General features: G+C 38.3%; 1 protein-coding gene across 2 annotated transcripts in view; it reads left to right on the top strand.

Moving 5' to 3' along the window:
* The first annotated feature begins 8,252 nt into the window (after positions 1-8,252).
* LOC122667893 (serine/threonine-protein phosphatase 4 regulatory subunit 3-like) overlaps positions 8,253-14,168 on the top strand; it is a 62,473-nt gene continuing 56,557 nt past the window's right edge. For both annotated transcript variants that reach the window (XM_043864367.1, XM_043864368.1), the window contains exon 1: positions 8,253-8,556. In XM_043864367.1, the coding sequence (XP_043720302.1) occupies positions 8,512-8,556 (45 nt within the window). In that variant the 5' untranslated portion in view covers positions 8,253-8,511. The remainder of the gene's footprint in view (positions 8,557-14,168) is intronic.

A 14,168-nucleotide genomic window follows, 5' to 3' on the forward strand; every position in this document is an offset into this window, starting at 1 on the left:
TCGAGGCTATCTCAGCAAGAAGCACTTGTCAAGAAAAGTCGGGGGAGAAGTAGAACCAGACGACCACAAGATCGTGAGAAATCACAAGGAAGATCCAAATCCAAACGAAGGATCACATGCTACTACTGCAAAAATATAGGGCATATGAAAAATGACTGCAGAAAGCTCAAAGCACAAAGAGAGAACCAGGTTGAGAAGAAAGAAGAAAATGACACCACTAACATGAGCTCAGATTGAGACATCATCATCATCTCGAGCTGTGAAAAATCATGCCTCACCCTCACATGCAATAACTCAGACTGGGTCGTCGATTCAGGTGCATCTTACCATGCTACCCCGTACAAAGAATTTTTTACTTCCCTTCCAATAGGAGATTTTGGTGTTGTAAAAATGGACAACAGTGGTACCTCAAAAATTATGGGGATGGATGATATAAGCATTAAAACAAATGTTGGTTGTAAATTGGTTTTCAAGGACGTAAGGTATATATCAGATATCCGTTTAAATTTGATCTCTGCAGAAAAATTAGATGAAGAAGGATATCACAACCACTTTGGTAATGATCGATAGAAGCTTACCAAAGGATCCCTTGTGATGGCAAGAGGAAGTAAGTGCTGCACTTTGTACAAAACAAAAGTGCAAATAAACAAGATTGAAATAAACATGACAAAGAATGAGTCCACTACAAATGTGTGGCATCGGCGACTTGGCCACATGAGTGAGAAAGGGATGCAAATTCTCACAAAAGATAATCTTTTACCAAACATTAAAGGTACATCTCTAAACCGATGTATTTATTGTTTAGTTGGCAAACAACACTGAGTTACCTTTAATAGAAGTTATCCTCTAAGAAAAAGAGGCATCTTAGAATTGGTGCATTCTGATATTTGTGGCCTTATGAAAGTAATATCACTTGGTGATGCATCTTATTTTGTTACTTTCATAGATGATGCATCTAGAAAGGTGTGGGCATTTGCATTAAAAACTAAAGATCAAGTTTTTTGTGTATTTAAACATTTTCATATCGCTGTTGAAAGAGAAACAGGAAAACCTCTCAAATGCATTCGTATTGATAATGGTGGTGAGTACATTGGTACATTTGAAGAGTACTGCAAAGATCATGGAATTCGACATGAACAAACAGTTCTTAATTAAGACCCCACAATATAATGGTGTAGCTGAAAGGATGAATCGCACCATTATAAAAAGAACCAGATGCATACTTTCACATGCAAAATTGACACGGTGTTACTGGGGAGAAGCCATGCGGATAGTCGTTTACTTAATTAATTTATCTCCATCAGCTCCTTTGAATGGAGATATTCCTGAGCGGGTATGGAGCGAAAAAGACATATCCTACAACCATCTGAAGGTGTTCGATTGTAGAGCGTTCGTACATATTCTGAAAGACAAACGGTCCAAACTTGATGATAAATCAAAACGATGCATTTTTTTAGGATATGCTAATGACAAGTTTGGTTATAGATTATGGGATCTGATTGAGAAGAAGGTGATCAGAAGCAGAGATGTGGTCTTTCTAGAAGACCAAACAATCAAAGATTTTGACTAGATCGAAAAACCTCAACCATTAATTGATGACCTTACGGATTCTGATCCAGATTCTCCACCCATGGAACATGATGATGGGGGAGATGTACAAGAAGGCATTAAAGAAGCAACCAGTGATGTCGATGGTGAAAATGATACTCCTACAGATGATACCGATGATGGTGAACAAGGAAGCAGGCGACTCAATAACCACCAATTGAGTCCCAGTTAAGAAGATCTACCAGAGAGCACCAACAATCTACCAGGTACCCACTTCATCAGTATATTACACTAACAGATGCAGGTGAACCAGAGTGCTTTGAATAAGCAAAAGTTGATAAGCACAAAGCTGAGTGGTTAAAAGTTATGTGAGAGGAGATGGACTCCCTGCATAAGAACCATACCTATAATCTGGTAAGTTTACCTAAGGGTAAGAAGACACTCGGGAACAAATGAGTGTTCAAATTAAAGATCGAAGAAAACAACCCACAATCGAGATACAAGGCAAGGTTGGTTGTGAAAGGTTTTGGGCAAAAGAAAGGTATTGACTTTGAATTTTTTCACCCGTAGTAAAAATATCATCCATACGGGTAGTGTTAAGTCTGGTTGCATGTATGAACTTGGAAGTTCATCAACTTGATGTAAAAATAACATTTCTCCATGGTGATCTGGAAGAATAAATTTATATGGAGCAACCAGAAGGCTTCAAAGTCAAAGGTAAGGAACACATGGTCTGCAGGTTAAGAAATAGCTTGTACGACTTAAAACAAGCACCAAGGCAATGGTACAAGAAATTTAATTTATTCATGATGGATCACGGGTTTACAAGAACAACATCAGACCATTATGTATTTGTTAAGAACTTTTCAGAAAATGACTTTATTGTTCTTTTGCTCTATGTTGATGACATGTTAATTGTTGGTCAGGATGTTAGTAAAATTGATAGATTACAGCAAGAATTGAGCAAATCATTTTCAATGAAGGATTTGGGGCAAGCACGACAAATCTTAGGCATGAAGATTTCCCGTGATCGGAAAGCCTTGAAGCTATAGCTATCACAAGAAATGTACGTGCAGAAAGTACTTGAAAGGTTCAATATGGACAAAGCAAAGTCAGTAAGTACACCACTTGCATGTCATTTCAAGTTGAACAATGAGCAGAGCCTTTCAACAGAAGAAAAAAAAATTAAAATGAAGAATATTCCCTACTCATCAGCAGTGGGAAGTTTGATGTATGTCATGGTATGTACAAGACCTGACATTGCACATGCAGTTGGAGTTGTAAGTAGATTTCTTGCTAACCTAGACAAAGAGCACTAAGAAGCAGTGAAATGAATTATGAGGTATCTTAAAGGTACAACTAAATCTTGTTTGTGCTTTGGAGGTTATAAACCTGTGTTACAGGGATACACAAATGCTGATATGGCAGGTAATATCGACTCAAGGAAGTCCACATCAGGATACCTCTTTACTTTTGCAGGGGGAGCAGTGTCATGGCAATCCAAGTTGCGGAAATGTGTGGCCTTATCAACCACAGAAGCTGAGTACATAGCTGTTGAAGAAGCTTGTAAGGAGATGTTATGGATGAAGCGGTTCACTCAAGAACTAGGTTTGAAGCAAGACAAGTACGTTGTTCATTGCGACAGTTAAAGTGCTATCCACATAAGTAAGAATTCAAGTTTCCATTGCAAGACCAAACACATAAATGTAAGGTATCACTGGATACGAGATGTACTGGAGCAGAAATATTTGTAGCTTGAAAAGATTCATACTGACAAGAACGAAACAGATATGATGACAAAGGCTTTACCCAAAGTAAAGCTCGATTTTTGTAAAAGCATTGTAGGCATGGCAGGTCCCTCCTTATTAGTCAGAGGGGGAGTTTGTTGAGGTTCTCCTCATTAAAGAGGGGGCAGCCACCATCTGTGACAAATGGCTTGGACGGTGGAGTAGTTTGCAAATCTATGAGACTTGAGTGGATTGATATAAATAAGAAGAAGAATAATAAAATAAAGAAGAAAAGACAAGAAGGAGAAAAGTGAATAGTAAAATCATTTAATGCATGAAGACTCACTTACTCGTCTTACTATTTACATTAATGAATGGGAAGACAATTCCCATTGCATTCCTATTGTCGGTTGCATTGAACAAATGAAAAAGAAAGGAGAGGGACGCTTGTCAAGGTTGGCACCGACTCCATCTATCACGCGGCTTTGACGCGGGTACTGAGAAAATGAAGAAGTCCTTTGCTCTCTTCTGTTTCCTATAAATAGGGACGAGGGGGAGAGGTTAATACACAGGTTGAACATACAAGTTCAAGAACAGTGAGTGTGGGAGATTTGTTTGGAGTTATTGGGTTTTAAGTATTCTCTTCAGGGGTTTGAGAGTGTGAGTTGAGAGAGGGTGTACAAGGGGTATCCGGATTTGGATACAGGGTTGGGTTTGGCTTAAATCCAAGTGCACATTATTACTTGTACGATTGTTTTCTCAAGCTCTCTCATATTGAAGAAGTCCTAATTACGCCCGTGGATGTAGGCATTGCCACGTAAACACTTGTGTCTGTGAGTTTGTTTGCTATTATCATTTTTTATACGCTATTTTTACGCTCTCACTTTATGTTAACGTGGGTCCCACACGTGGTTACTATTCAAGTTTACTATTCACATGACACTATGCAAAGTTACTTTTCACGTACTGTTGTATTTCTCCAATTTTCTTTACACACAGGTGGGAAAGGATTTCTGCATTTTTTCCAACAAGCTTACTTGCGCTAACTCTGCAATCTATCACATTATTAGTTTTTTCTTTTCACAAGAAGAAAGGAAGCAAAGGAAAGTGTAAAAAAGAAGAGAGACTAAACAGAGCACAACCCTTCTCTATTTTTTTCTTCTTTTATATTTCTATATTTATTCTTTTATTCGCTAGTAAAATACTCCATCTTCTTCCTCACGATGGAAGAAGTGAACCAACGGTAACCCATATGTATGACGATTGAGAGAACTCAACCATATGGCCTCAAATTAAAGTGAAATTTCAGAATTTGGTTGCTGTTCCTAAGGGTGTCAAACTGTTCGATTTCGGGTATTCGGTTTGGTTCCATGACTTAAGGGTATGACCCAAAATCGAACCAAAAACCGAGTCGGTTCTGGGACCACCAATTGAATCCGAACCTGATCGATTCGGTTCGATTACGGTTCTAATTCGGTTTTCAAATACGGTTCCAATTCGGGTCTAATTCGGTTTCAGGTTACGGTTCTAATTCGGTTGTACATTTGAAGAGTTGAAAAGGGAAATTGAGAAAGGAAAATAGAGAAAACCTGGAAAGTGGAATATGAAAAATCATTAGGTTAGATGGTTACCAAAAATACAAAGAAAATTCATAGAGTTTTTTATTTTTCCCTGTGAAGAGTGGCATGTAAATTTCATTCCGTTGGATAGTTACAAAAAGAAACAATGAAAACATTAAAAAGTGGAATATTTAAAGTCATTTGATTATATATGATTACCAAAAAATTTAAAAGATATATGGCTTTGGATTAAGTGGTTTATTCGGTTCGATTTCGATTCAAACCGACGGGTCTTGGCATGAAACCGAATCGAACCGAACCGAATTAGAATACCATATACTAGAACCGAAACAAGCCGAATTAATTTGGTTTGGCTCGGTTCGGTTAATTTGGCTCGATTTCGGGTTCGGTTTTCGATTTCGGTTTGGTTTTGACACCCTTAGCTGTTCCACAATTCTGTGAAATATAACCAACAACCAGTTGAATCAGCAAGTAGAAATTAATAAATAAAAAAATATGAGAAATTATTCCTGGTGTTCAACTCAGATCCAGCCTTAGTTGCAACCTTGCAGATATGTTTCTCACAACATAAGGGGATTTTGGAAACCAATACCTAGAGTTTGAATCGCCCAAGGGAGGAGAAGGACACCCCCAAATCTCAGCCTCATCTGTGAGGATTCAATTGAGTTTGAAACAATTTTACCCAAATCCGAACTCCCGTTATAGCAAGGAAGTAGGGCAGAACATAACGACAACGAGAATGATAAGAGGAAGAAATAAAGAAAAAAGGGTGGATTGTTCCTGAGTTATGAGGAGGATAGGAAGAAAGAGTAGGAGAAATGTAATGGTCGCTGGAGATGCAAGGGACGTCAGCCAGAGCTGCAAGTCGCCAGAGGTGCAAGGGACGCAACGACAAGTTGCTCTAGGTATTGGATATGCAACGGTAACAGGGGTGAGGTATGAGTGGACCCAGGGTTAGTTTGGGGATTAAAAAAATTCACTACGGTAGGGGTATGTTTGTAAGGGTATTATGGGTATTTAAATTATATTTGGGTGATGACATCATTACTTAACAGTTCTCATCTAACGGTAGGGGTACGTTTGTAAGAATCTTTCACAATACAGGGGAGGTTTATGAAATAGGTGAAATTCTAGGGGTGATAGACATAATTGTTTGAAACTTCAGGAGTGATAAACGTAAATTTCCCTTATTCTTATTTAACAGTAGGGCCTTAGCGTCATGTTTTATTTTTCTACCATTCATCTTCAAGAGAGATAACTAAATTGAAATCAGCTCAACTCAATTCAACTTTATCCCAATGAAATGGGGTTGGTTACATAATTTTTTTTTGTTTCAATTAGCTCTACCAATACCATATTCTTTTTTACGAAGACAAAAGAAAAATTAGCTTTAAAAAAAAAAAAAAAACGATTACTTCATCCTCAACAATCTGTGGTAATTTACCTGTCCAAGCTCTATTAGTTAATCTATTTGCCATTGAGATCAAATAATCATTCTTACAAGTAATAATTACATCCATCATCGAAAACATAGAAGAAATTATTGTGTAATTATACTTTTCACTAGTCATAAGTTTTGTTGGTAAACGTTACTAGTCATAAGTCATGCATGTTTTCTAACCATTTATCCTAGTGTCATTTTAGACATAATCCTGGCTCTTTTAACTCCTTAATCTACATAAATCGTTCTTTGTACTAAAAATACTCAAATGCCTTCATTGCTCATGTCCATGCCACCTCAAACAACTTTTACAAAAAATTTTCATCTTCTAGAGAGTGAGTGTGTAAATAAAACTCAATGAAATATTTGATGGAATGATATACCTTTTTAGGTAAAAGTTAGTACACATTACTGTGTACTTTCGTATCAGAGTATCTCTCTCTTCATTAAATATGTTGTTTGTTGTTTACTATTGACTTAAACATGTGAAATGCCAATACAAATGAGTAATATGTATATCCTTATCCCATTTTTTAATCAGATTGATTATATCCAATTTTAGGGAATTGGAGAGGATTATTTTCCATCATAACTTTCTCGCATATTCATGGATGGGTATTTATGAAAGTAAAAGGACACATGTAGTCCCAAAATTGTACAAGAAACTGATCCGATTTGGATTCTATATAACACCTCAAGGTAATAATGATTTAACACCTCAGCTTGGACATCCAACGGTGCCGAGCTCAAAAAAAATGAAAAAAAGAAAAGAAAAAAAAATGGAAGTCAATGAGCTCAGACCATTGGATGTCCGAGCTGTCACATGTTAAAATCTCCACCCCGAATTGGCGCACTGCACAGTTTAGGGAATTGGAGAGGATTAAAATCCAGGTTATGATAGCTTACCACATGTTAAGTAGGGATAAGAGAAATTGATAAACATAATGATTTTTTTTTGCGTATATGTAACGGTATCAATTTCCAGATCGAACCAGTTGGAACGATCAAAACTCGAAAAACAGACCTAACCCATATCAATTTGGCCTTGCATTAAAGTCGTAGTAAGTGAGCCAGACTGGACCGACCAATATTGAAATAGAACGAAAACTAGGAAAACCCGATTAAAAAAATATAAAAAATTATTAAAGAAGGGAAAAACAATGCAGTCTCATCACGTTCCACTGCACCCACTCACAAGGGGAGTCGAAATGATCACCACACTCCTCCTGTTGAATGCCCTTGCGTGACCCCTCATTGGCTCCCGCGTTGGTGCAAGGGCCACACGACCAGACAACAAACGACCCTTCCCAATAAGAAAGCATGCTTTTCCATTATCTTTAATGCATATATGTTAAAACCGAAACAGAACCAATAACAACCCAATAATGGACCAAAGACTGAACTGAACAGGACTCAAATCGTTCGAAACTGAACTTTGTCTCAACGGTTTAGTTTCCGTTTGGCCTAATACCAGATTGAAACTGGTTCAGTCCAACCAAAATCGAACTGAACCGATTGATTGACACCCTTACGTATGTGAGAAGAGGATTTCAAATGCATGTGCTTTCATGGGCCCATGGCATTTGTTGGTGTAATATGCGATATTTCCATGGCTGAAGTGGCTAGATCACCATTGCTTTCTCTCCCACAATCAGAATTTACGCTGTAATGGTTGTTGTGGACTTGTGATGCCTTCTCTTTCTCATTCTTTCACCCTTTACGGATTACTCCGAGATGCCACATACGATCTAAGTACGACTCCAACTTCGATAGAAGTCCGAGCCAGCTCCAGTAAGCAGTCCACGGCCAATATAGCAGTGATACTATGCTGTTGTTGACTACTCGGTTGTCAACGTAGTTTAAGGAAACATTGAGGGCATTCTGGGTATTCTGACACCTTCCGGTATTTCTATTTTCTACCGATGCGCGGGGAAAAGTGCACAGAATAAGAGAAAGGAAAAAACGGAGAGAGAGCGAGAGAGAGAGAGAGAGAGAGCGCGCGCGAGAGAGAGGGTGGGAGCTAAGAAAACCAAGGGTTCTCTCCGATGTTAATGGCGATTAGGGTTTTTTGTTGATCCATGTACTTAAATCTCCCGCCACTTCCCTCTTTAGTTACCTCTATAGTTCTGTTCTATCACCCAATTATATCGTATTATTTTATCTTCATACCTTCAAGGATTTATATAAATTCAGTAAAAGAAGAGAGGAAAGACTGATGGGCGCTCAAGGAAAAACAGCGTCTGTTGCGAATTCAATGCAGGTAAGTGTTTTTCGACGATCTTTGGTACTTCGGTCTTCTAAATTTATCGATTTTGATGATGCCCTAGCGGTGAAGTTTACCCCCCCAACCCCTTCCCGTTATTCCAATTCAAGAGCGAGGTCGATTTTGATAACACAAATGTTCAACACTGAGTTCTTGCTCATTTAGACTGGCGTTGTATCTGGGCTCTCTCCCTGGAGTTGTAAATTTGATATTTTCTCGTTTCTTTCATCTTATTGTTTAATGGATACTGGTATCTGGCTTGGAGGTTAGGTTGATATCAATTCAATTCCGACTTTTATTAATTTGCTTTCTTCTAGTTTGGTAACTTCCCTTGTGGGAACTGAATCGTTGCAGAAATTGTTATAAATTATATTACAAGGTTCTTTACGTGGACTGATTAATTAACCAAGTCATGCGGGTCATGTGCAGTAGTTGATACAGACATTTTATCATGCTTTTACAAAGGTATGTCAGTCTTAAGAATACATGGTGGATGCTGCATGCTCTATTCGCACTTGTAGGCAAGTGTAGTTGTGGCAGCTAGATTATGACTATTGTGCCCTCTGGTGAGTCTTTCACTAGTTAATCACTAAATTTTGCTTAATTGGGAAAGGGAGGGGGGAAATTTGAGCAAGATTTTTATAACCCGTTTGGGAAAGAGTTCGTAGTTGACGAAATTTAAGACTGAAGAGTTCCTTGAAGGTAATGTAAAAAAAAAAACGTTTTAGAGAGTAGGGATATTGGATCAAGTCATTATTGGGGAAGTTTTGAGTTGTGGTTGTAAAAATGTGTGAAGATGCGGGCAGTAAAGAAATGATATTTGCTGGTTAGGTAGCTGAGCATTTTAGTGAAGACTCTCTACTGAAAATTTTTTAGAGCTTGTCTAAGGACGTTGCCTGATTTAGCTATTATGCTTGGTTGGTTTTGTGTGATATAGCTTGTAAAGTGTTTACTGTAACCGGTTACGTCATGTTGTCAAGTGTACTATTTGGTGTGTTATTGTTACAACAAAGGCAATTGTTTAAGTAAAAAAATCACACCAAAGGACTCTGCATATATGAAGTGGTTTGCATAAAGATTCAGTTTCAATTTGGCTTCACTTATGGTCTACGGGGTGCTTTTAGCCAATGGGCTAATGGATGCTGCTCTTCAAGGATTGTTGATTGTCCTTCTGTGACATGAAGCACTGAAATCCTGCTACATGCTTCATGGTCCACCATCATTCTCATCATCTTGTTGATTCTGTAACTAATATAATTTATTGAGAAGCTTAGTCGGCAAAATATAATTTATTGAGAAGCTTAGTCGGCAAAAAAAAAAAAAAAAAAAAAAAAAAAAGAGGTCTACCAATCCCCAGTCAGTGTTAAAGCGAAGGAGTACACTGAGTAGCATGGTAAGGAGATTCAACTCACAGGAGATTGAAAGATACTTAATGTGGATATTCTAGTCCTTAGATTCACCAGGGTATGGTGCTAACTTTAAGAAATGCAGGAAAACTCTGGGTAAATTCAGATGCTAATACTTAGTCACCAAAAAGTTTTGTATATCAAGAAATGGTCAAGGTTCTGTTAGGGTTTTGGATATTAGTACTCTTTATTAAATATAGCTGCCTAATGTCAATTGGATCCACCTATGCAACTGGTTCTTTTTTTGATTGAAGAACAAAATAGAAAAGAAATACAATTTATAGATAAGGGGGTGTTGTGACAAAATCAAAAGAAAAGTTGTTAAAAGCCTCCTCGTTAGATGGTACGGTTGCTTATTGAATGGTCTCTTCAATTATTTTCTCATACCCTCTTTTCACTACAGACCTGACCCCCCTCTTTGTACGCCTATATCCAAAAGGTATGTCTATTTCAAATTTGATCTTTGTTAGTCGCAGCTTTTCACTCTGTATTGTATCTGGGTTATCTCTCTTCCACTGTTCCTCCATTTGTTTCTAATACCCCTTCCTTTTACATATATCACCATACAAGAACTCATTTTATAATGGAGAATAAGTTTTGATTGTGATGTTGAGCTTCATCATATCCCAAGGCATCCTATATACCTATGAGCATTGGAGAATGAGGTTCGGGGAACATCAAATAGTATGAGTTGACACATTTTTGAGTGATGCTTATGTTTGCAATTTATTTTTTGTTTTTAATAACTCAAGGGTTTTCTTTCAATCCAAATACCTTGAGTCTTTACAGCCAATTTTTAAATTTAACAGTTGTTACATGCGAATATTTTGTTATCCCTCAGACAGTAATTTTAAGCCATAAGTTATTGGATTATTTTGGAAGCTGATCCATTAAGCCTCTGGAGACAAATTGGATAGAACTTGTGGAAGTTAGTAAGTTAGCCCCGGTCCCGTAGGATGTGTCCTCTACTTCCAAACCTATAAGAATCCTGTTTTTTTAAAAGAAAAAAATGAAATTGATTCCTGGCTTCTACTTCCATTCTTTATGGTCTGTTCATTTCTTGTTCTGCTATCTTCATGTGTGTTGGCACTGGAGGTAATGTAAGGTAAAGTCACAAGTGACCAAACGACAGGTAGGATCTCTCATGCAAACAAATCAGAACACGTAACACCCAATTCCATCAACAACAAATTAAAGAATCACCCAACAGTAGGTGAACAGTGAGGTATTTAAACCCTTACAACCTCCAGTTATACCTAACAGTACCGTATGAAGAGGTCTAATCACAACAGGTGACAAAATAGTACAAGGTAAAGACTATCGACTTGGGTTTTTAGGTTAAAACCCAGAAAAATTCAACTGGTCTCAGAAATAGAAACTAGGCTGATCTGATGGGCTTGATATTTCTGTCGAATGTAGAGTAGTTACAATGGATCAACACCTCAAAATTATAGCCAATTCTAATGGCCAGATGCTGAGAAACCAAGATGTCTCGGAAATAGAAACCAAGGATTAGAATAGTAACTAACTGTGATAGACAAACCTAACCATTGGATCAGCATCAAATTACCAGCAAAAGAGGAGGATGAGGTGTTGATTGAACTGTCAAAATATGGTCAGCAGTTAATGGTTGGATCTGGAGATCTTTGAACTTGAAGTTGCTGAACTAGCAAACCAGATCTGTAGGGCTGCAGGTGGTCCTCTTGAAGCCTCAACTAGAATCGATGGAGAAACTAGTTAGGACAATATTCTGATGACCTGCAGCAGCTAGGGATTCTTTGATTGAGTCTCAATAGAGCATAAAATTTTCCGAACAGTAAATAGAAAATAAGGTATCGGATAGGGGAATAGGAAGAAGAAGGGAAAAGAAGGATAGTATGGGTTGAGCCTCTCACCCTCTCATAGGTCTCTCACTGATGCAGATTCATCACCAAATAGGGCTTTTTTCTTTAGAAATAGGCCTAGGGTTGGGTTATATACATGTTGGGCCTTTGTTCCCAAGGGTTTTCTATGCATTAGGCCACTTTAATGAGCCTAAACTAGGGGTATATAGGTTGCATACGGGATTAGCCCAATACTTAGTTTATTTTTATGTATTTTAATTGAACCGGTTCAAATTGGTTGCATCCAATTGGTTCAATTTAAGTGATCATGTGATGTAAGTTGGGTTGGATTAGGACTCTATAAGTCCAGCCATGTTTTGAGTCTATTTCCTTTAGTATTCTAGTTTCCTAGTCAGTTTAAGTTACCTAATAGGTTAGGGATAGGGTTAGGCCATTCTTTTTTAGTGTCTAAGTCTATTTTTGAGTCTTCTATATAAGTTTGTAAGGGAGGCCAGCATTAGATACGAATTTTGATTAATAAAAACTCAGCTTTATGCTTGCTGCCTTTGCTCCATCGTGAGTGTGCCTTGTGAGTAATATCAAGGTGAAGGGATTGGTGGATCTCCAATCGACTCCTTGGATCGTGAAGTTTGGGAGGACTGCTACTTATCTCCTTGCATCTTGTAGATCGGGAGACCCCATTGTTCATCTTCAAAGCTGCTGCCATTGAAGATCTCTTCAAATCCAGTAAGTTTGAATCTGAACTTTGTTTAAACCTTGTTCTTCTCACTCCTACCCTAACTAGGATTCCTCCATAACTTCAAATCTGTCCATTAGCTTCAAGCCAAACTTTCAGCATACATCCCTTGCATCATTATTGACACTCGATCCCAGTTTCATCAAACCCCCACCACGCTAAACCCTAGAATCCCCTACTCCTACCTCCATTAGGAATTGTATCCAATAACCTTCTTGTGCTGTCCAACTCATCTAACCTACTTCCATTCACTCAAACATCATAAAACCTATACCATTAGACTTCCCTACACCTGCCTATCATTACCATATAAGATAACCCTAACCTAAACCTAACTTAACCCTAATTTTGACTTAAAATTCAATTCTGCCCAAAATTGCAGAATTTCAAAACTCATCCAAACCCTAACCTTTTTATACCATAATAGCCCTCTAGACCTGTCCATTAATACCCTATAAACCCCTTTCCCAATATCCAACCCTAACCCTAGTTTTGCCCTAAATTAGTAAACCCTAACCCAATCGGCCAACCTTTGTGTGTGACCCCAATACCCTGGCTCCTAGTGGGATTACTCCTACCTAGGACTACATTACTCACCTCACTGCAGCCCACAACATTGTATTGCGCAAAGTAAAACATCATTCATCTTCATTAAATCGTGTGGGAGGACCTAAGGTCCATTAAATTATAGGGAAAATTTCACGGATACCCCCTGAAAGTATCCAATATCTCAGAAAGTTACCATACTTGGTCAAAAAGGCACAGACTACCCTTATTTTATGAAGATATATGAACTTAGTCCACTCCGTTAGGCTTTTGGGGTTAAGTTGTTGTTAGTTTTATCATAATGCCGAAATTACCCTTACCACAAGTGAACTTCCCATAATACCCTTAAGGGTAAAACCCCAAAGAACAACCATTCTCTTCATCGTCTTCCATGGTCTGAAGGCTGAAGAAGCAAGAATAGGGACCATTTGTGCTTCGATTTCGCAGAAGGGTGTGTCTGAGAGAAGGAGACTCAGAGAGAAGAGATTTCATTTTTCAGAGCATTCGAAGCTCGGTTTCTAGGGTTCCGTTCATTTTCCAGCCCCTTCGGATGGTTTTGAGCTGATCGCAGTGCTCTCTCAAGAAAGAAGTTCTTGCAAATACATCGCAAAAGTTTGATTCAAAAGATACTAATCCATAAGGGGTTGCGCAAACCAAATCTGGAACTACTGCTGTCTTCTGTGTAACTGCCTGAGTCTTTTTAGAGATTTAACTATCTTTCGGTTGTTGATGTTTAGTGTTATTAGAGTTTGTAATCAGTGGAGAATCGAGTCAGTTTCCTCCACCTGAAATTTCAGCCTCGTCCGTTGTCGTGGGAAGGAGTTCTCATCTTCGAACTCCATCTGTTCTACCGCCCCTGTTTTGAACTTTTGATCGAAGGTTGAAGACAACCTTATTCAGGTTTATGTTAAAAGAGGATTTATCTTGTTATGCCATAGATACCCTTGTGTTTCTCATTAAATCTCACCGATCCAGCAATGAGGTGAGGTCGAGAGTTTCGTCCTCTGTCTCAATCTCACCTCCGGCAGCGACGACGGTGGCGGCACATCAGCCGTCAGGGAAGAAAGGGGAAGGTTG

The sequence above is a fragment of the Telopea speciosissima genome, chromosome 7 (genome assembly GCF_018873765.1).
Source record: "Telopea speciosissima isolate NSW1024214 ecotype Mountain lineage chromosome 7, Tspe_v1, whole genome shotgun sequence".
Lineage (NCBI taxonomy): Eukaryota > Viridiplantae > Streptophyta > Magnoliopsida > Proteales > Proteaceae > Telopea > Telopea speciosissima.